The 20803-nt window shown below is 42.6% G+C and overlaps 1 protein-coding gene across 2 annotated transcripts; it reads right to left on the bottom strand.

Annotated features, from left to right (window-relative positions):
- Window positions 1-3299: 3299 nt before the first annotated feature.
- On the bottom strand, window positions 3300-19824 carry zbtb16b (zinc finger and BTB domain containing 16b). Of its 2 annotated transcripts, none has more exons than XM_079564677.1 (7): window positions 19700-19824; window positions 17342-18586; window positions 15336-15433; window positions 13197-13283; window positions 6891-7061; window positions 5811-5978; window positions 3300-5564 (listed from the first exon to the last, which is right to left on the bottom strand). In XM_079564677.1, the coding sequence occupies exons 2-7, from the start codon at window positions 18457-18459 to the stop codon at window positions 5335-5337; spliced, it is 1872 nt and encodes a 623-aa protein (XP_079420803.1). In that variant the 5' UTR covers window positions 18460-18586; window positions 19700-19824; the 3' UTR covers window positions 3300-5334. The 2 variants fall into 2 exon arrangements, with proteins under 2 accessions (XP_079420803.1, XP_079420804.1); XM_079564678.1 differs by having other exon boundaries at window positions 17342-18590; window positions 19700-19818.
- Between the last annotated feature and the right edge of the window lie 979 nt (window positions 19825-20803).

The following is a 20803-nucleotide window of genomic DNA, read 5'->3' as shown; positions in this document are numbered from 1 at the left end:
GTACCAGCCCACCGAGGCATTTACACTGATTCATGTGATGTGTGGCTTATGTTGACCGTGACATCCTGGAGAGAAAGGATTAATGATTGGACTAGATACACACTAGGTAGTCTCACTGGAGCCAATTCAGACAGAAATGTGTGCGCCAATGATTGAAGCAACAATAACATTACCTCACGGTGTGGTTAATTAACTTGATCTTTAATAACTTATGTTTAGTGACATGGGGTTTTTCCATGAACCGCCACAATGGCCTTAATCCATTAAAAAGAATGCAAACAATAAACCACTCCTCTGTGAAGATATGAGAGAATCAACTTCAAAATTTGACAACTGTCTGAAAGCCATTAGTTAAATTGAGCATTTAATTGAGAAATTTAGCAAAATCAATAATTAATCATAAAAAAACAAAAACAAATTCAATGTGTATTCATTCAAATTGTATAAACATCTGTTGCTGATTTACAGAGGCGGGTTGTACATTTACTCAAGTACATGTAGTGTTATTGTGCAGTACTTACTTCTACTTGAGTAAGATTATGATGAAGTCTGTATTGGTACTCTTACTTTATTTTATTTTTTTTACTGTTTCCACTGTGGGTAAATATGCCTGATTGATTTATAAAATAGACGTAGTTTGTCTCCTGCACCTAGTTTTTTTTGTATTTTCTTGTTTTGTAAAAGTCATTTATTTTCAATTTAATATAAATTTAAATATTGGGTGCAATATAAATCAGACTTTTACTCAGTACTCACAGTATTCAAGTAAAATTTTATCCAAGTACTTTATTACTTTTACTTGAGTAATTGTTTGAGTTAATACTTTGTACTTGCAGCTACCTGAGTGAACTCATTTCAAAGCAACGTTACTCCTACTTGAGTAAATAGTTTGGCTACTCTACCCACCTCTGCTGATTTAGCATTATTTGCACTTTCTATCTCATAGGGTGTCATTATAATGAAAACAAATTATCCATCTGTAACACTCACGTGCACAGACCATGATGCAACAGTCCGGGACCCCCTGACCACAGCTGTGTCTGGGACTTCCAGTGAGCTGTGAATCCTCTCTCCACTGTGACCTGCGCCTCAGCTCCTCAGAATCAGAATTGTTTTATTCTCATGAACTGAATTTTGTTTTGCTGTTCAATCGTGCCACAGGAAATATAAAACTTAACATAAACATAACTAGTTTAAATGTGACTTAGATGTTACATTTAAACTATGATAAAGACAACAACAATCTGACATGGATATGAGTGGACAAACCACAGTGCAAATACCATGTACCATGCTGCCATCTTGTGGTTGACGTTCACGCTGCTGAAGTTACGCTCATCTTTGCAACATTAGTAACGAGATAAGAGCGATTTAGACACATATTTTGTAAAAAAGAAAAAGAAAAAGTGGAACCTGGTCAATTCTACTGTAATGTCCCTTTACAGTCTCTCCTTTGTTGTCCCACAAAGCCCCCTTTAGTTACAGTGCATTGTTTGCCTATGAGCGGCACATCCTCGCTGCAGTTTCTAAATGGGACGCAGTTATGCCTGTATTGGAAGTGGCAGGCCGAATAAATAGCTGTCATGTATGTGTTTGCGTCTTGTCTTGTACGAGCTAATGATGGCGAGAGTGGCTAAGAGCACAGCAGATGGTAGCTAATGTGGTTTGCCTTAGCTGCCCACCACGCTTACTCTAATTAAACAGAGGCGATTGCATTAACACTGGCCCCCACTCAATCTGCTGCCTCTCTCACTCAGCTCCTCCGACTGGAGCGGGCTGGGACCAGGGGTGGACGGATACAAATGTGACTGCCAATATTTTATCCCTAATGCTGCAGCCTGATCATGTCCTCAGAAGAGTTGTTGGGGGAAATGTGTGAGCCTATGAAATTTCAGTGTAGCCCAGGCTTACATATTTACTGTCTTTTTTATTATTTAACTTTGTTTCAATGTTGTTTTTTATGCTTTCTGGTTCCCTGGTTCCCTACTAATTATGTAGTTCAATTTTAGAATTATTCTATTGATTTGAATTTTTTGGTAATTTGGTTTCCCTTGTTGTCTCAAAGTTGGACTTTGGCTTTTTAAAATCCTAAATACTTTCCCCATAAGTTGTTCCCATGTGTAAATTGTGCCTTATCTTGTTTAATAATGTGTTTTATTGTAACCTTGTTCAATAATGTGTGTTATCTTTGTAACCTAAAAGCCCCCTATGGACAGTTGTTGAAAATTAGCACATGTGCTATAACACTTTAAACAATGCATCTGGTTCGTCCAATGTAATTGCTATGTAAATAAATGCATATTCATAAATTTATGAATATGCATTATTCCATGAATGAATGTGTAAAAATGTTTTTTTTACTGTATATTCATAATAAACTGAACTGAACTGATAAATAAATGAAAATGAAATAAAATAAAATAAAATAAAATCCTAAATATTAAAGCATTACTCCGACATTTATGACAAGGGGTGTTCATGGATAATGAATGAATTATTCTGTTCAACATCCCAATGGGCTGAGTATATTTAGACAAATACAACAGATATTTGTTATATGGTTGTTAGCACCTATAATTATCAGCAAAGAAACATGATTTAGTCAGCAGTTTCCTACAACATAATCATCTAACTACTGATAATCACACTTTCTCATGTTGATTTGTGGTCATTCACAAAAGAAAAGTAGATTAAATGCAAGGACATCTTTTTAAATAACTGTATTATAAAAAGAGCCATATTAACAATACTCATTCAGGCCAATGTGCATAAGCAAATTTGGATGACCATTTAAAAGGCCTGTATGCACTCTGGGTAAGTAATCGTTTTGTCATTGGGAAATTCCTGCATTTCTTTGGAGTGCTACCATTATTGATGAGGAAAACAATGCAGGTAGCAGCGGCGTGCCCAGTAAATAGATTGCCAAATAAAACATTTATAGGGCTCTCCAGGGCTACTTTACTGTGAAAAGAAAGATATAACAAGACCATAACAAATAATGACTCGCATTGGACAGCCACTGAACATGTAAACACTAGCTGCTGTTCACTTGTAATATAGGGGGGCTAGTGTGTTCTCCTGAGGACTGAGTTGAGACACACTTGATTTTTCTCATTTGTGCTTGTTGCAGGCTCCAGCTGTGGCTCTGGTCAGCTGCATCAAAGGTTACCACAGAGCCAGGGTCCACTCCAGCTGTTTGCGAGTCGTCCCCGTGGTACAAAAACTCAAGCTGATGGTAACGTGATGACCAGCAGCACTGTGGTCAGAACAATGAGCAAGAACACACAAAGGAGACCGAATGCATAAAATGGTAAACAGTTTTATTCTTTTTTGAACCATGCCACTGAACACTGATGCATACAGAGTTGTGCCTGAATCCACACAGAGGATAACACTTCCACACACTGTGTTACAAAGCTGTAATGAAGAGAAGTTTTACTGCACACATGGCAAGAAGTACAACCCTGATTGGACACCAGGTCGAGCTTTGATCTGGCCCTGAGGTAGACAGACATTGACATAATCTAAACAATGCTAGTCACATCCTTCTAGACACATCAAATAAAAGGACATCTGCATTATCACAACATAGAAAGATCAAAGAAAACCCCTTTTCACACAAAAGTGCTCTGTTTCTTTTGGTCCACTGAATATCTAGTATAGTGCATGTTCATGTAGATACAGTAATGTGTATTTTCATGGCACTGAGTGTTGTTGGCTACTTAAAAGGCATTGGGAATGCCCACAGACGCCAAGGTTTGTTTTACTCACTGGTTTCATCCAAAGACCTCAGTCTATTGTCACTTTGAAACAACTACATATTTGAGACGAGTGTGGACTTTTTAAGTTTATTTTTTTTTTTTTTTTTTTTTTTACATCAAAATTGCTTGTAACTTGCATCAGAGTATCAGCCACTATCACAGTTTGTTGCTTCCAGTTGCAATATTCAGACGAGTGGATCTACATGGCAGTCTATTTGAATTAAGTAACAATAAACAAACACTCAGAAACATCTACCAATAGCACAGACCCATGTATTCAAGCACATCAAGGCTCTACATATAAAAGAGGCACAAGGGAGGGGTCTCATCAACACTTACAAAACGCACAGTAAGATGTCTCTTCAAATCATACCAAATGTAAACAAATAGCAAATTACTGTGATACAAAAATACAACAAGTTCAACTCTATAAGGCCTTGTTAGGCTCACATAAGGGAATAACGGGACGAGTTGTACATTACAGCTACACTACAATTAACAATTACCTGCTCATAATGACACAATGTCAGATTTTTTTCATATTGAAAAAAAAGTTCACATTTTCTTAACTTTTCATAGAAAATTCTGATTCTTGATTTTGTAAGACATCTATATGTATACAGCTAACAATAAAAACTACACATAAAAGCCATGACAAGGCTTTTTTTTTTACACATTGTTGACCATCAGTGTTTGAATGGTGGTAGTTAGAAAATAAATGTTTTGACGAATAAACACATTTCAGAAAGTTTGAAAGAAAAAAGAAAAATCAGAGGTAGAGCTTGCTCTACTAGAAATTATCTTGAGAGATGCTGCCTGTGATACACACCAGCACATATTTGGTAAAAAACATATATAGCAAAATCAAATACATTGCAAGAAACTAAAAGTCTGTGCCAGCTAGCTTGAAAGAACAGCCACTGCAAGATAGACAAGGCAGTTAAATAATCAAGCTTATGAGGTCAAAACATGGCAGCCATTCAAGTAAAACATGCACAAAACGAACAACTCCAAAAAATAAAACCAAAAGGAGAAAAACTGAGCTGGACTCTGGAGAAAACGTTAAGTCAAGACGCTTTTAAGGAATAACTGTGATCTGTGTTTGATGCTCAATCCTGAAAGTAACAAAACCTCCTCTAGAGACACAGGCAGTGGCAGCCACGAGCATTTTCTGTCATAGCACGGATGAAATCTAGGTTCAATCCCATGGACTGAAATAACACAACAAACAGCAATATTCATCACGTGAGTATAACAGATTTTATTTTTTTTGCTTTTGAAGAAATGTTTTAAACTTCACATTTTAATTATTTTGGGCTTTAAACTGACAAAGCCGGCTTCTGCTGTTTCAATGAATGTTTTAACTAAATATAGTAATTTATTTAGCCCATGTTCTTCATATCTTACCCTGTCAGGTACAATGTTCCTCCAACAATAGGTCACATTAATACTTTGTTATCCAAAACAATCTTACTCTCTTGTAAACTATAAGCCCCAGTCTTCCAGCGCTACAACCCTCCTTCCAAAAGACTGAACAGGGAGTGTGATTGTGTGTGCTCAGTCTAAGTCCCGCTCAGACGTAACAGACATACAGGTAGGTCTTCTCTATCCTCCAGTCGGGGGGCACGTCCTCAGGTTTGTGGCCCTTCATGTGCTTCTGCATCGCGGCCAGGCTGGGACAGAAGTCCTGGCAGATAGTGCACTGGTATGGAGATGCTCCATTGTGAGTGCGCAGGTGCTTGATCATCGCTGAATAGTCTCTTGAGCGTTGGTGACAGAGCTTACACTCAAATGGCTTCTCCCCTGAAATACAAATTTAAAGATTTTTATATTTTTATTGAACAAATTGCCAAGTCAATCACTTTGGACCCAAAGACAGTCCCTGTGCAGTGTGTAATCCATACTTTTCAAATGTAAATGTGATGTTCTTAATTTTTCACAGACATTCACAGAGCATTGATGATCGAAGATGTAGATAAGCACATTCCTTAGGCTGGATAATAAAGTGTGATTTGGTTCTCTGTGAGGCAGGTGTTGTGTTGCACTGACCTGTGTGCACTCTGTAGTGCGTCTCCAGCTGATGTTTGAGGCTGAACCTCTTGCCGCAGCCGTTGCACTCATAAGGCTTCTCCCCAGTGTGGATGCGTTTATGGCCCCTCAGTGTACCATCATCTCTGAAACAGCTCCCACAGAACTCACACTCAAATGGATGGTCACCTAAATGAAAGCAGAGTCACACTGACTATGCACAGATGCACTGGTCTGGAGTCATTTTGATATCCTGATGGCTGCCCATAAAACATTCCCCCCGGGCTGTCAGCTAATACAAGTCCTCCAGACATGATCTGCTCTGTTCTTTATACTGTAGTTAATCTATTTCTCTCCTAGGCTGAGAGTTTGACTCATCTCCAATGACCTATGTGCCTCATTATCTCAGTGTCCACAGCAACAGCCTAGTCAGAGGATACATTGCTCTCCTCATTACAGGCCGATTCTCCCCAATCCCCCACCCCACTGTGGAGCATATGACATTTACAAAATGTTACTTCCAAGCAGAAAGGCATACAAACAAGATACGCTGCCATGGCCAAAACTCCCTTCACTTCTGTCTCTTCACATCAATTATGTATTTCTCCTGTCTAGACATCAAGTCGTCCTGACAGCTGCGAGTGTTATTTAAGGTAAAAGAAGAAAGGGGGACATCTTGGCAGTAAATATCTCTGCGTCTCCCGCGGCACTAAGACTCACCCTCAGTAGAACACACAGACAAGTCATTTCCATTTGCTTTTCCTTCAATATTTATTTGGGTTTCCTCTATCATTTTGGGTGAACCACAGTAGAACTGACAGCCGTGAATTGCAGAAGCCCAAAGGCTGTCTAAGAACCCAAAATATAAACAGGATGAAATTGCCCAAAGTACGCACCGGCCATAACGGTACAGTGCTGTCATCAGAGAGGTGAGTCATCTTATAGAACGGCAAAAAGAAAAGTGGAAGAGGCTGCACGCAAATCAGCTAAAACCATCATCGAAATACCTTAACTCAAATGTATAACAATAACCTGCATTCTCTTTTTCACTTGTGAGTTTGATCCCGCATCTATGTAGGCTGTTGAGACGGAAGGTCTTACCTGTGTGTGAGCGCAAGTGTCTTTTGAGAGTGGTGTGGCTGGGGAAAGGGCGCTCACAGTGGCTACAGATATAGCTGTGCATGCCAGTGTGGACCTCCATGTGCTGCTGCAGGGCCTTCTGTGTCTGGAAGCGCTTTGCACACAGCAGACAGAACACCGCCATGTCAGTCCCTGGAGAACGCACAAGACACAGTTATTTCAGTACAGGGCCTTAAGTGGGGAAACTGGGTCACTTCAACTTTGTGTGAGTCCTCTGAGGGAAAAGCTTCTTTCAAAGAGCAAGTGCCTGCACCTAAACTAACTCTTCTAAAAGCCCACAGGCGCTCTCAACTGTGCGTCTTTATATGTTCTATTTTAAACCATCAAAGTCATTGTTTTCTTTAAGAATTTTCCACACAATGCACAGCACGCCAATCACGGAATCAATGGCACCTTCCTGGTGTGTTAGATGTGTAATTATTCTCTTCATTCCCCATCAGCAGTCGGCCTCAGCCCGTGAAGCCCTCTGTCTGTGTGCTCAAAGAGCGGCAGATAGTGACTCCACCCTAAATGATGCCTACACCATGCACTCTGTGCTGAATGTTAAGCAGTGATATCAAGCCATTAAAGGCAGGACTGCAGGAAAAAACACAATCCAGTTTAATCCTGTGTGTGACCTGGCATCTCTTTGGGGCTGCTTTCCTGTTGCACTGAGTGTGGAGAGGAATACAGATAGGCAGACGCTGGCAAGCTACTTCAAGTCAGAATGTCTATGTGAAGATCCATTGGCTGTCATGCTCTCAATGCTCGAAATACAAGCTGTGTGTATGACAGCATCCAGATTCACACTGGCACTCACTATACTGCATCATAAGAGCCAGACTTAAAAACTGGTTGACTAGTTGTTTTGGTGTCAGAGACTACAGCTTTAATGTGAGATTATGAGCCGCTTATTTCTCTGTCTGCTCAGGTTGCAGATCATTTACAATGCTAGCAGCTCCCATTGGTCCTGACTCAGATTCAATCAGACATCTCCAGCGGAGGATCATTAGTAAACAGAAGACTGTGCCAGCACTTCATTGGAATTCAAGTGGGGTTGCTGTGTCGCATTTAAAATGCAGTCTGATGAGGTCCACTAAATCAAATCATTTGTTACTGTTATTGAAGTGCCTTGAGGCAACTGGCAATTAAATTGGAATTAACGCAGGGAAAAGGATACAGCACACTCATACTAAGAGGGAAGAGTGTCAGACACTTGCTTTAGGTTCAATCAAGTTAACAGACAAGCCTTTTCAAAGAAGACAGAAAAACTATTCAAGCAAATTCACATTTTTAAGAATGGATGGAAATCATTCAGCATGTATTGTTTTTTAATCTAGACAACAAAAGACATTTCCGGACATTTTAAAGTTCGTTAGAGAACAAATAGGCATGAATGCACTAAATGCCTGTCTGTGTTTTATTTGTTGTCTTTCAAATGTTTATCTTTTGAATGATATCCCTGTACTGCACTAATATAGATGATCATTTTTACATTTATAATCATTAACAGAAAGAAGACAGGATGAAAGACATTCCCTGATCTTAACAATCCTGCAGGGAGGTGATCCGCTGGAATGAACTGCACCTGTTCAGGGGCTTTAGCCTGTGGACTTTTGCACAAAGGGCACACAATGAGGTTCAGGCCCTCATTGACCAAGCCCATTAGTCATAGGTTCCTTGTGCAACTCCTACAATCCCTGTCTTTATGTTGTTGCCTAATGACCAAGGCTTTTTCTCACCCACGGATCACAATATTTGAGTGGACAAAAGCCCACCCCCCACCACTTTCACTGCCTCTGCTCCCACTCCCACCTCTTATCCGCTGACCATACAGGAAATCCTTTCAGTCGTGAAACAGTATTACCTTTTGCCTTAGTCATGCTTAACTGAGACTGCAGAATCATCATTGATCTAAAAATAGTAAGTATTTAACACACATCTGAACCAAGCAGGTTTTCTTGCATTACATGCTCTGTTAAAGATGAGAAGCTATGATCTGGTCCAAAGAATAATGCAATAACACCTAAAGCCAGCAGGGGGAGTGCGTTTTACTTTAATGTGTCTAGTGTGGTGAAAGCAGAGCCTCCCTCAAACTTAACACATCTTTTGCTTTAGACACTTCAAAGCGGAGTTTCATTCATTTGCAGAACCATAATGAAGCATTATTTATCCAGACTATTAATAAAATATGCCACTGTGTAGAAATGCCTGCCCTGATTTCGCCTATACACGGTGCTGTCTGTTCCAAAAGTAAAGTTAACAATAGTGTAGGCAAAATGTCAGGACTCCCAGACACTGCTTGATCTGCATGTCGTTTGTTTCTGTCACCAAGAATTCTCCAACATGAGTAAGAAACACTGACAAATACCCTGTCACCAACCCTCACTCTTGATCTCACGGTGACACGCCGTGGAAAGGCTCCGTAGATATTTATTTTATTTTTTTCTGCACAATCTTCACAGAGAATGAAATAAAATATCAAATAATGTAGCGAGGCATGTAGTCTAAACTTAAAAATCGCAAGACAATGAAATGTTTTTGGTGGCACGTATTTTGTCTTGCTGTTCAAAGGCTTTATCCTTTGAAACAAAAAGCATTCTGGGTTCTTGGGTTTTCCAGTAAGCCCCAATAATAAGTGCGGAGGAGCTTCTTTATGAGAGAGTAAGCTCTAAAGTTGGCCGTCATTGCCCCCTGCTTTCTCACCCTTAACCAGACAATGGGCCTGGGATTTAGGTTTAAGGCACTGGATGACCCCTGACCTTTGGCCCTCAATGGGGTAAATACCATGTAATCAATGGCATTTCAGAATGGCCGGAGAGTTGACTGTGCATTGTGTTTGTGGGAAGCAGGCTGAATAGTGGGAATTTGCCTGGTCAAAACAAAAATGTACATTTCTTACATTATTGGACTGCTTGCTAAATTAAGTTTGGTAATTAGGGGCAATTTGAGGTTGTTATGCCATCCACAGTGACACTATGTATATCCTCGTGTGATTTAACATGGCCTGCTTTCATACATCTGCCACTTACTCAGTCCAACTGAGGTGGGAGTCCGCCAGGCTCTCACGCTGCCCAAGAAACAAAACCATGTGTCCAGGCAACCAGATAGGATCATGATCCTTGTTGGGGTGAAGTGTTCAAGCTAATCCCTTCATTCACAAATAAGCACAGCCTGTTTCTTTTCAAGCATCGCACAAAAGTTTTCCCACCCTGAGAATCTGGAAGTAAACTTGCTGCAAATTGAACAAGACCACTGACAACCTTTATAATGCTTGTGTGTTAATCTAAAATTACTTTTTTTTAAAAACTGAAAATAACACAGCTTATTAAAATAAATTAACCAAGAAACAGATATTAAATTCTTTCAATGCACAGATATTACAAGTACACTGATATTCATAAGCAGTACTTAAAGAATAGTTTAAGCAGTACTTAAAGAATAGTGGGAGGACACTATAAAGACAGTCCTTAACTCCTGTTAGTATAATAATATTAGCCAGTTAAACATACACAGTCATGCATGCTGTGCTCGGCCTGACATGACCCTGTGCGTTCATGCTACTGTACTCATGCTGCTCCCTCTAGACAGAAACACTACAGTACCTTAAATAACCCCAGGCCTTCACCAGTGAGCGGCTAATCTACCCGAGTGAAGAACAACCAACTCAATAATTAATACAACAAGAGATACGTCGCTCGTGTTTAACCACCATTCCATGGACCAGTTCATTGAGGTCACACAATACGCTAATGTCTTAGCTCCTTCGGTTCCTGGATGTTCAGAGTTTTTCTCATTTGTCTTTACCTAAAGTCTCTTCTCAGAACAAATAAATACAATAAGATATGCACAAGATTAATTTGAGTTTAACTTTACAAATGACAAGTGGCCATTGGTTGTTACGATGGCAGCTACACACTGAGTAGGGCTGTATTGTAAAAGTAGGCTGTTATTCAGTGGGCAACAGGACTGTTTAATTAGAGCCTGGGCAGAAGGTAATATTATTCACTTGGCAAAGCAACCAGTAATGTGTGGAAACAGTGCAGCTGCTGTGAGTACACAAAAGCAGCACTCTTTTGGCCTTTGCCTTAAAGGCAAGGTGGCAAAATAGTTAGCTAACGCATATAGTCAATTTCTGTGACTGCTGTAGATTAGCTCCTGCCTGGAGTTTCCTGAAATTGAAAGCAAAGTGCCCCAAAGCCTTGACTCCTCTGATGAAGCAAACTCCTTTGTTGGTGGAGCAGTTCGGAGACAGATCCATTCTTTTATTTTGGGCACTGACAAGTAGGTCAGAGGAGACTATGTCATGGCTGTGGTGAGGAGTAAACAGGAGCACATGATGTTTTTCTCTCAGTCCTGGCATCCAACACCAGCAGCCATCCTGCTGCCTTCAGGAAATCCTCCCAGTCCCTGCCCCCGCTGCACCTCCTCCCTTTGATCTCATGTCACTGACCAAAGGCCATTCACCTCTGACATATCAAAATGATTAAACTTTCACTGTAAACTAGTCCCATGCCAGTGTTACCCAACAGCTCTGGACCCAGTCTCTCCTATGCAGTATTATGTTTCTGCTCAGGGATCTGAAGGGAAACATGTCACTCTGAGCTCTGGCACGTGTAAATCTGTCATGAGGAAGCAAATTTGGCTTAGAATAGACACACCCCAAAGCAATGATCATCAGAATTATACCATATTTTTTCTTTATAACACAATTTCAGCTTGACGCATAAAGCAAAATAAGCTCAGCATGAAAGGAGATGGGCACTGTAGACTGAGGCCATAACAAAATAGGGAAGTATTTCCAGATCTACAATGCCGGCCAAGCTGAAACTGAGCTGGGGATGTTTACAACCAGGGGAGATGAGGGTAGAAACTTCTGGGCATCGTTAACACCCCTCTATGTCCACATCCATTAACTATTCATTGTGTGTGTGCCACCCGGAGTTACAGTTACATGCCAATGTGCCTGAGAGGCTGATCGCCTTTCTCTGACAGTAACAAAAAAGGTGTGGACAATGGCGGCTGTAATGTACAACAATACTCAATCATTATTGGAGACCAAACTGCTTTTTTAACTTCTGAAGTCAGCAGCAGTAGAGGGAGATGCATTTCATCTTATATCAAATTGAAAGAAATCTGACCCCAGTGACAGTTTAGCTATTATAAAACATATGATCATTCCCTCTATTTATTCTGAGGTTATGATGCTGAAGTCTGATACTGAAAATGTTCAAAAATTATTAATTTTTAATTACACATTCTTCCTTTTTTGAGCAAAAAATGGAATTTAACCACAGACCAAAAACTTTTAGACTAAACACTAAAAAATAGCAAGGAGTAATGGTTGTAATAAACAAATATAACATTTGTTTGTTTGTATCCAATTAAAAAGCACAGGATCTGAATACTAGGGAGGGCACGGTGGCTAAGTGGTTAGAGCTTTTGCTCGAAGCAAGAGGGTCCAGGGTCTGAATCCCAGGAACGCAAGGCCTTTCTGTGTGGAGGATGCATGTTCTCTCCATGATTGCATAGGTTTTCTTCGGGTGCTCCAGTTCCCTCACCTCCAAAAACGTGCTAGTCATGTGGCCATAGTGGCGGCGAATTGGCTTAGGACTAATCAGCAATGTCATCTACATCATTTTGTTCATGCAACTGTATGATGACAAATAAAGCACTTGACTTCACTACAAGAAAAAAAAAAAAAAAAAGTACTTTACTTTACTTTACTTTTTCAACAATGTATAAAATGTCTATTTTATAGTATTTTTTACCAATAAAAAAGACATGTATATTATAATATACATATTAATACTTAAGACTTAAAACTTAAGACAGAAAGACAGAAAGACAGAAAGACAGAAAGAAAGAAAGAAAGAAAGAAAGAAAGAAAGAAAGAAAGAAAGAAAGAAAGAAAGAAAGAAAGAAAGAAAGAAAGAAAGAAAGAAAGAAAGAAAGAAAGAAAAATATTGTCAGTAGCTGGTTGTTTCAAAAGTGACATACTTGACCAGATTGTGGTGTGTGCTTCTTTAAAATGGTGACGTTGGTGTTGTGGCAAAGTGGCATTCGGTGGCTCTAGGTGCCAAGAGATATTAGTGGGTGACATGTGAGAGGGCCTCCCACCTCTGTGTTGATAAATTATGGAGCATCATAACAGGAACAGTTTAACCCAGCCAGCATGACAAGCACATTTCGAGCCATAATCAGACGGCTCTTTACAGTGCGTTTGGGTGTTTGGTGCCAGGTTAAGGAAAAGTAACAAAGAGAGTTTGTTTTTATTTTCATGAATACCTGTATGCGTTTGTCGGTGAGCTTCCAGGGCATCTTCTGAGGAGAACGTCGCTCCACACTGATCACAAACTAGTGCTTCTGCGGGAGCTGTAAGAGCAAGTGAGAAGTATTTTAGACAGTACTTTAGTAATTGGAGTCATTTAGCATTAACGCTGAGCAAAAGGCCAGAAGGAAAGAACAAAGGAGGCCTAATGAAAAGTGGCCTACGGAGTGGGTTTTACGCACTTGTGCCTTTCAGGTGTTAACACAAGGAAGTAACTGTGCAGAGTTCAATAGGAGAAAGTGCTATAAAAACACAACTCAGGACAAACAAAGGCACCAGACAAGCGGCACCGGCCCTTCTCTTAACCAGAAAGGAGGCACGCTGAAGACTTATTTACCGCGGCCTTGTGCAGTGAAGGTTGTGCAGACCGGCTCTTAGGCCGCTCTGTCTATGGTTCTGTCTACAGCATCACAGCCTCCAGCATATTCTATATCAAAAATACTGAGTGTCAACTACCCAAATCCCACTGCGGCCAGTGTAACGGCGCCTCCCCGCTCACCTCTGGAATGCCCTTGTCTATTCTGATGAAGACATGAAAGAGACAGTGTGCGGTGCCCGCTCTCACACCTGAACACACACACAGCTGTTGGGATGTGGGCTGGCTCTCACAGAGATGTAAATCGGTTGCAGATCCATACTGGCCCAGGGCTCATTCACTGATCTATTTTCTGCTCAGCTGGCTTTAAATGAAGTTAAAATGACTCATTAAAACACCCACAAGCTTTGGGAACTCTGAGCGGCACAGCCTAAATGTGGTCCTCTTTCAACTCTTGCGCTGTGCACAGACAGTGTGCCACTGTTCCCAATGCTGTGCAAATAATAAAAGCCCCAATCTGTTCATTTTTAAAACAACAATTCCTGAAAACAAATAGTTATTGTTTTGAAAGCGCACGTTTTGTTACCCAGTCTAAAATAAAACTTGGCTGTGAGTAGTTTTCCATAGTAATAAAAATACAAGTGTGTAGATGCTGATGTTGTGTGGCACTGTCCAGTGTGGTATGTTGTGCTGTGTGTGATTCTGTGATAAGGGAAGAAGAGAACATAGTGCATTGTCTTGTGCAGTCAAAGGCACGGAGTGTGCTCTCATCCATAAACCATCAAACTGTCTCCAGACGCGGCTGCAATCGTCCTCCATCAAAACACTTTGTCTGGCATACCAAAATAAGAGCCAGCATCGAGCTGAATACCAAATCAGCCCATTAGAGCGGTGGAGCACTCGCTCCTTAGCAACCAGCAGGATCTAAGGCTGCTATACCAAATACACAGCCACAAAGAAACGAGACACACATCTTTCTTTGTAGTATTAAGGGGTGACATATCAGGGTAGCGACTTTATGCAAAAATTCAAACAAGGTTAAAGGTGCTGCTGTTACATGACAGAGGCGATTGAAGTGTGGAGCGTGATGCTGAGGTGTGAGAGGAAAGGCTAGATGTGTGGTTAGGGTTACGGAGGATACTGAAGCGGGGCCGACTCAGGTGAAGCGCTTTAAGCTCAGTTTAAAGAAACAGACTCTCTTTTATCTGTCAGCAGTATGTCATTCCCAAACAACGGTCAGACGAGCAGACATGATGTGGACCTGGCCTTGTCTGCACATATTCCTACTGTGGATTCATCTTGTGTTTTAGTTTCATTTTTAGCCCCCACCCCTCACCCCCCTCGCTCCTCTTTCTCTATTTTGGATGAAGTAGCTGGGAGAGCAGTCAGGTCTGATTAAGTCTGCATTTGGGTACAGTGTGTTCCTGGACACACATCTGCGAGCGAGCCATCACACACGCTTCGGAACACTGGCAGAACACCCAGGCCTGCCGGCAGCTCATGATGTCATCACTCAGAAGGGGCCGAGCTGGCCCGCTGCCAAAGTCTCCGAAAAAACACTGGAACGATTCAAGCAAGAGACTGCAGCGGGAGGCGGCAGGGAGAAGAGGTGCACAGGCCTAAGCATGAACAGAAAGCATGATCCAAGTATTCGGAGCAGCACTAACTGAGAGTGTGTGTGGTGGGGAGGGGTGAGTGGTATGGAACAGGTGCATCTGAAAGACAGCACTATTGAGACTTAATAAGCAGTGGTTTGTGTGAGGAGTGTGTGACTTTGTACCTGTATGAGACAACATGTGCATCCTGAGCCGCATGCTGTCCTGAAAGTGTTTACCGCAGAACTCACAGCCGTGGCCCTTCTCCTCAGAGTGCAGCCTCCTGTGGAAAGACAAACACAAGTGTGTGTTATCAGAAACTGAGCCCACAACACAACTGGAATGATAAAAGTATCTAGTGTGCCTTTGGTCTGTATGGTCCCAAAAATCCAAACGCATTTTTGTCCTCGTAACAAGAGGATCATGTTTGAATTCAGGCAAGAATCCCTCACTGAATGCAGCATCATTAGTATAAGAGGCCCTTGGAGTTGTGAATCACAATGCATGAATGCTAAAAGAACACAGACAATAGGATATCTGGCTAATTTCAGAGTGCCGACAAACGCGTGCCTCCACCCGCCAGCGCTGTACGACAGCACACACACACGACACAAATGCATTCAAAATTACATCCCAGCTAAACACGTGTTGTGCACGCATATACACTTCCCTTGTAACTGCAATGAAAAGAGGGAAAGAAGATGATTCGCTGGAGCTCCGCCGGCAAAACCTATCATATCATATCACACACATCCAAGCATGCTAGGCATCTGCACTGTTATCCTTGGATCACCCCGCAAACAGACGAGTGACCTAAAAACAGATGTGGTCCAAACAACATGGGAAGTAATTCAGCATACAGCAGGGCAACTGGCCAACATTACCACAATAACTACATGTGAACAAAAAAAAAGGTACTGAAAATGTATGGCTTTGATGAAGTAATACATATCACACAAGCAGTATTCCAAAATAAGCTTCCTACAAAAGATATTTTTTTCTACATTTTTTTCTGTCTTCTAAATTTTGCTCCACGTTCAACAACAAAACCTGCTTTTTTTCTTTCTTTTTTTTCAAAAGTGGTGTCCTCAAACAACTCTGAAATGTCAGCGTCAGACCAGGTGAATGCTCAGTGACCTGGTTCCAGCCCTGCACCAACTTCATTCCGTCCTAAAGCAGTGGCACCAATGAGCTCCTTGGACCCGCGGACATGAGCGTGCACGAGTGAGAGGCATAGCAGCAAATATCCCACAGGACGCTGGTGTGACCGAGTACTTCAGCCACTGCTACAGAGAGGCTCATGTCACTCAGGCTCTGCGGGGGGCACTACAGGCTACAGCCTCCGGACTAATGATGGGTTACTGCACATGAGGATTCACCACTCAAAGGCTGTTTTGTTTGTAATGATTAGTGATGAGTAAAACGCTGCCAAGCCATTGCAATTATTACCATCTAAAATCAGGATAATTAGAGCTGTCATTGAGCTAGTTTGTGTGTGCTGCTAAGTTTTTGTGTACAATGACAAAATCTCATCTGTCAGGCTCATAAATAAAAGAGAAATAAACAAAACAACACAACGGGTTGGGAGGCAGAAGTTATCCATCATCAAGCCGGAGCGTCCAGCCGGTCCCTGCTGAGAGGCTTCTCTCGGCTGATGCAAAGGAATGCATATCAAATAGCCTGAGAGACAGCCTGTTGTGAGAGGCACGCTTCTGCACAAATAATCAAACAGAATTTAAAAAGTACGCCTTTGTGAATAACAGCGACACCAAGGCTCTTTATACCAAGTATTTCACAAAGAGCTAATTCCAACTCGCCGAGACGTCTTTCTACGACATGAGTGCAGGTGTCCCTGAGAAGACATTTCCATATTTACTACTACTGCTTCCAGGTACCACTCTTTTGTTTAGTTTTTTTCTATGAATAATTAGGTGGGTAAAGACGGCCTACATTTTCATTGCATTTAAGAAGTGTTTGTATAAAAAAATCTATATATTTTCACAACAAACACTGGCTAAAAACATACAACGCACAAATCAACATACACTGTAATTAGTGAATAAATGATTCAATGTCATTTTCAAAAAAAAAAATAGGTAATAAATGTTTTGATATGTTTTGTTTCATGTTTCGGTGTGTTGGCACAAGTATTACATTTCTTCAGTGTCAGCGTGTGTGTTAAGTGAGTTACCTGTGCTGCTCCATGGCCTGTCTGCTGTGCAGCTGAAGTCCACATTCACCACAGCACTGGCTCTGGTCCTGCCTCATCCCTGCTGCGAACTGGCCCAGTCGGTTCAGCAGTTCCCTGTGCAGCAGACCCTGGTGCAGCAGGCCGCTGTAGGCCCTTGGGTCGAGTGAGACCCCCAAAGGTGGTGCCATAGAAACTGGGATCATCCCGTCCCCAGTGTGGTTAGCAGTCATAGAGTATATGGAAGTCATATGTTTGTCCCCTATCCCGGAGAGAGAGTCCAGAGCAGTGCCAACTGTTCCTCCATGCTCAGGGCTGGAGTGCAGTTCTCGGGCACTTGTGATGACACTGCCTCTTAGGGGTGTCCCTGGCCCATCATCATGAGGCTGCTCTGAGACACAGCTCCCCTGGCCCGGGCTGGAGGGGTGGCCTTGGCCGTCTGGGCACTCATCTACCTGCATGCTCTCACACTTGATGCTGCTGGGATCCAGAGAGCTCGCCTGGGACAGCTCTGAGGGCCTGCCCTCTTGCAGCAGTTTTGGGCTCAGTGGAGTGTTATGTGTTTCCATGGCAGTGGGGCTTCTGTCAGACATGTGGTACAGGGCCAGCTGGTGCAGGGCAGAGGGGGCAGAGCGGGCGGGCCCGTCCTGTAGGGAATGCTTCTTTGACATTAGCACTTGTCTCCAGTGGCGGGCACGCTGCTCGCTGTGGTCTGTGGGACTGTGGTGTTTCAGGGCTACATCGTGGCTCTCCTCGTGCTGGATGGTCTCGAGCACTTTGAGGCACTGCTCCTCCAGATACTCTATCTCTAGGATTTCAGCAGCGTACAGCAGGTCATCCAGGTCTTCTGCTGTGGCCTGCAGAGAGGCTGTGTACGCATACTCCAGGATTTGCTGGAAGGTCTTGGGGGACAAGAAGTCTAGTGCGTATCGCAGACTGCTGCGGTGGAACAGGATCTCAAACATCTTGCTGGTGCAGGCCAGGACCGTGCGGTGTGCAGGAAACTCCTGGCCATCCACTGTGATGATGACATCACACAGGGTTCCCGTTAGACGCATCTGATTGGCCCGCTGCAGCAAAATGCTGGAGTGAGAAGGATTGTGGAGCTGGAGCACACCCATGTTTGCCAGAGCAGATTCCTCTCGGAGCCCGGCCTGAGCCACGCATGAGGTGTGCTGTCCCGCCTGGTTCTGTTGGCCTCAGCTGTTGTGGTGTGTGGTTTGTGCAGGATCACAGGATCATTAGCACCTGTCTCAGTTACATTGTGACACAAAGCACATTTAATTACACTCAGCTCCACAATTTCAATTAAAATGCATGTCTTTGTAAAATCTAGTAAGAAAAGTAAATGACAGTTTATTAGTTTTGAGTTTAAAAGTTTAAATTCTTCTGAGTTTAAAATGCAGAAGGCCGAGGCCATTAATTGGGCTATTTGAAGACAACTGTAGTATTTTATTCCAGACCCTTATGGCTATAAGTGCAGGGCTATGTATTTTAATTAAAGAGCGGATAAGAGGCAGGGGCTGGTCGATACGCACCACAGTTTGCACTTGTGGTGATTATAGTCGGAGGTCTCGTTGCGCGCGGTCACGTCGCTGTAATAACGTCTGCATACTGAGAGGTGACGCTTCAATTTATCAAGCCCCTCACACATCCTTGAGCTCAACAGGTAGGCCCGCTATTACCAGCCACCCTCGAGGCTCATTAGTTCATTTAGACTGCACGTCTTCGTGATTAGACGCGTTAAAGACAATTAAACCGCTCCGCTAAAAATCCCTAAATAAGTTATCAAAGTGTTTAATTGATGAGGGCGTGATAATAGATGGGGTCGTGGGGCTGTGCCTGTTAGATAGATTTGTGAGTAATTATGATGACTATAGTCTATACGGTCTGGCGGCAGCCGAGTGATGCTCAAGTAATAAAGCCTCAACTCCCCTCCGTCTGCGCGCATCAGGTGCATATGAAATACCCGCGCGTAGAAATCCCCACACTTTGCGACAAATTATTCTCCACAACACTCTCCTGCAGTGCCTTGTCTGACCGGGCAATGACAAGTTGCCTGTTGTCGACAAAAGGACATTTCCCAAAAATACTTAGCGATGTGAATGGGGTGGCCAAATTTTAGGATATAATAGTTTCAAATCACTCCGTCAAGTCTATTTCTTTGGAAGCCAAAACGGTGCTAAATCAAACTTACCCCAGGCAGACTATGATAAAGTACAATAAAATATAGAATAATCAGTCCACCATAGAAAAGTCATCCTAGTTCACGCACCGAAATGACCCGAGTTAAACTGTCAGTTGTCAAATAGCCTATAATCATCTAGCCTAATAAAAGTGCGCAGTAACAGTTGTTCCTACCTCCTTGTCCTCGCGCCCTCCGTTGATTATCCAGGCAACATCATGCTTACACATTTCACAGTACGCGCTCCAAACTCACTCCTGCTTCAAGTAAGCAAATCACCAGCCAGCCGCCGCCGTCAAGCAGCACGAGGAAAGACGCGCCCACCCACCTGGGCACTTCAAAATAAAAGGCCCTTTATACACAGGTTAAACGATAGCTCCTGTCATATCCCAAGTTAACTTTCATCAAAGGCCACTAGCTAGGTTACATGACACATGTGTAACACTGAGTGAAAGACAGGAAATTCATGGGGACGCAAAGTGTGAAGTTCTCCTAAAATGACCCACGTGTGTGAGACTGAATTGGGATAGCCTAATTTTATGAACCACCATGGATGCAACAGTAATAGCCAAAAGCCAAAGTTAAGTTGGGAGCGCAGCAAGCCTACGGTGATTTGAAATAGATTTAGGCTGTTTGTGCTGGGTCGAATCGCGCGCCCTCTGCTTTTATTGTGAAAGACACCTCCCGTCAATACCTGCGTTACACCGGGAGTTTGCCGCTGTCTTGACTGGCTGCAAATCATCACCGGCCGACGTCACGGCTTTGAGTGATCGCCCTCTGCTCCTCGTCTCTCCTGCTGCAATCAGAGACATCTGCAGGGCATCTGAAGACTGACAGGGCACCGGGTTAGCCACTTTCAATTCGAAAGGGCAAGCACAACTGGCGGAGCGGAGTCCGCTACAGGAGTTGTGTTTAGGAGGCAAGTGAAAAGTGAACTGAGGTGAAGCTGGGCCTTTTAGTGGCATACTGAAAGAGGATGCCTCTTCAGGTCACCGCGGTCTGCTGTGGTCACGGACACTGTTGACACAGCACCCGTTTGTGGCTTCGTGTCACATTAGCTGTAGGCATGCCACTGCTGAAAATACCAAACTCTCAGTGCCCCACTCAATATTTTGACATCCAAGCCGGGAAGTGTTAACCTGACTCACGCACAAACATGCATTATATAACCACGTGCTTGTTTTCCATGGCGCTATCTGAACAAGTGTCCCGAAGAATGAGCAACCCAAAATAACCTGTTTGCACTGTAACCTTTCTGTTAATAGTCCTGCGCGCGCCCA

Source organism: Gobius niger, assembly GCF_951799975.1.
Source record: "Gobius niger genome assembly, chromosome: 1".
Classification (NCBI taxonomy): Eukaryota; Metazoa; Chordata; class Actinopteri; order Gobiiformes; family Gobiidae; genus Gobius; species Gobius niger.
The sequence above is the reverse complement of the archived record's forward strand: the minus strand, read 5'-3'. Positions and strand labels throughout refer to the sequence as shown.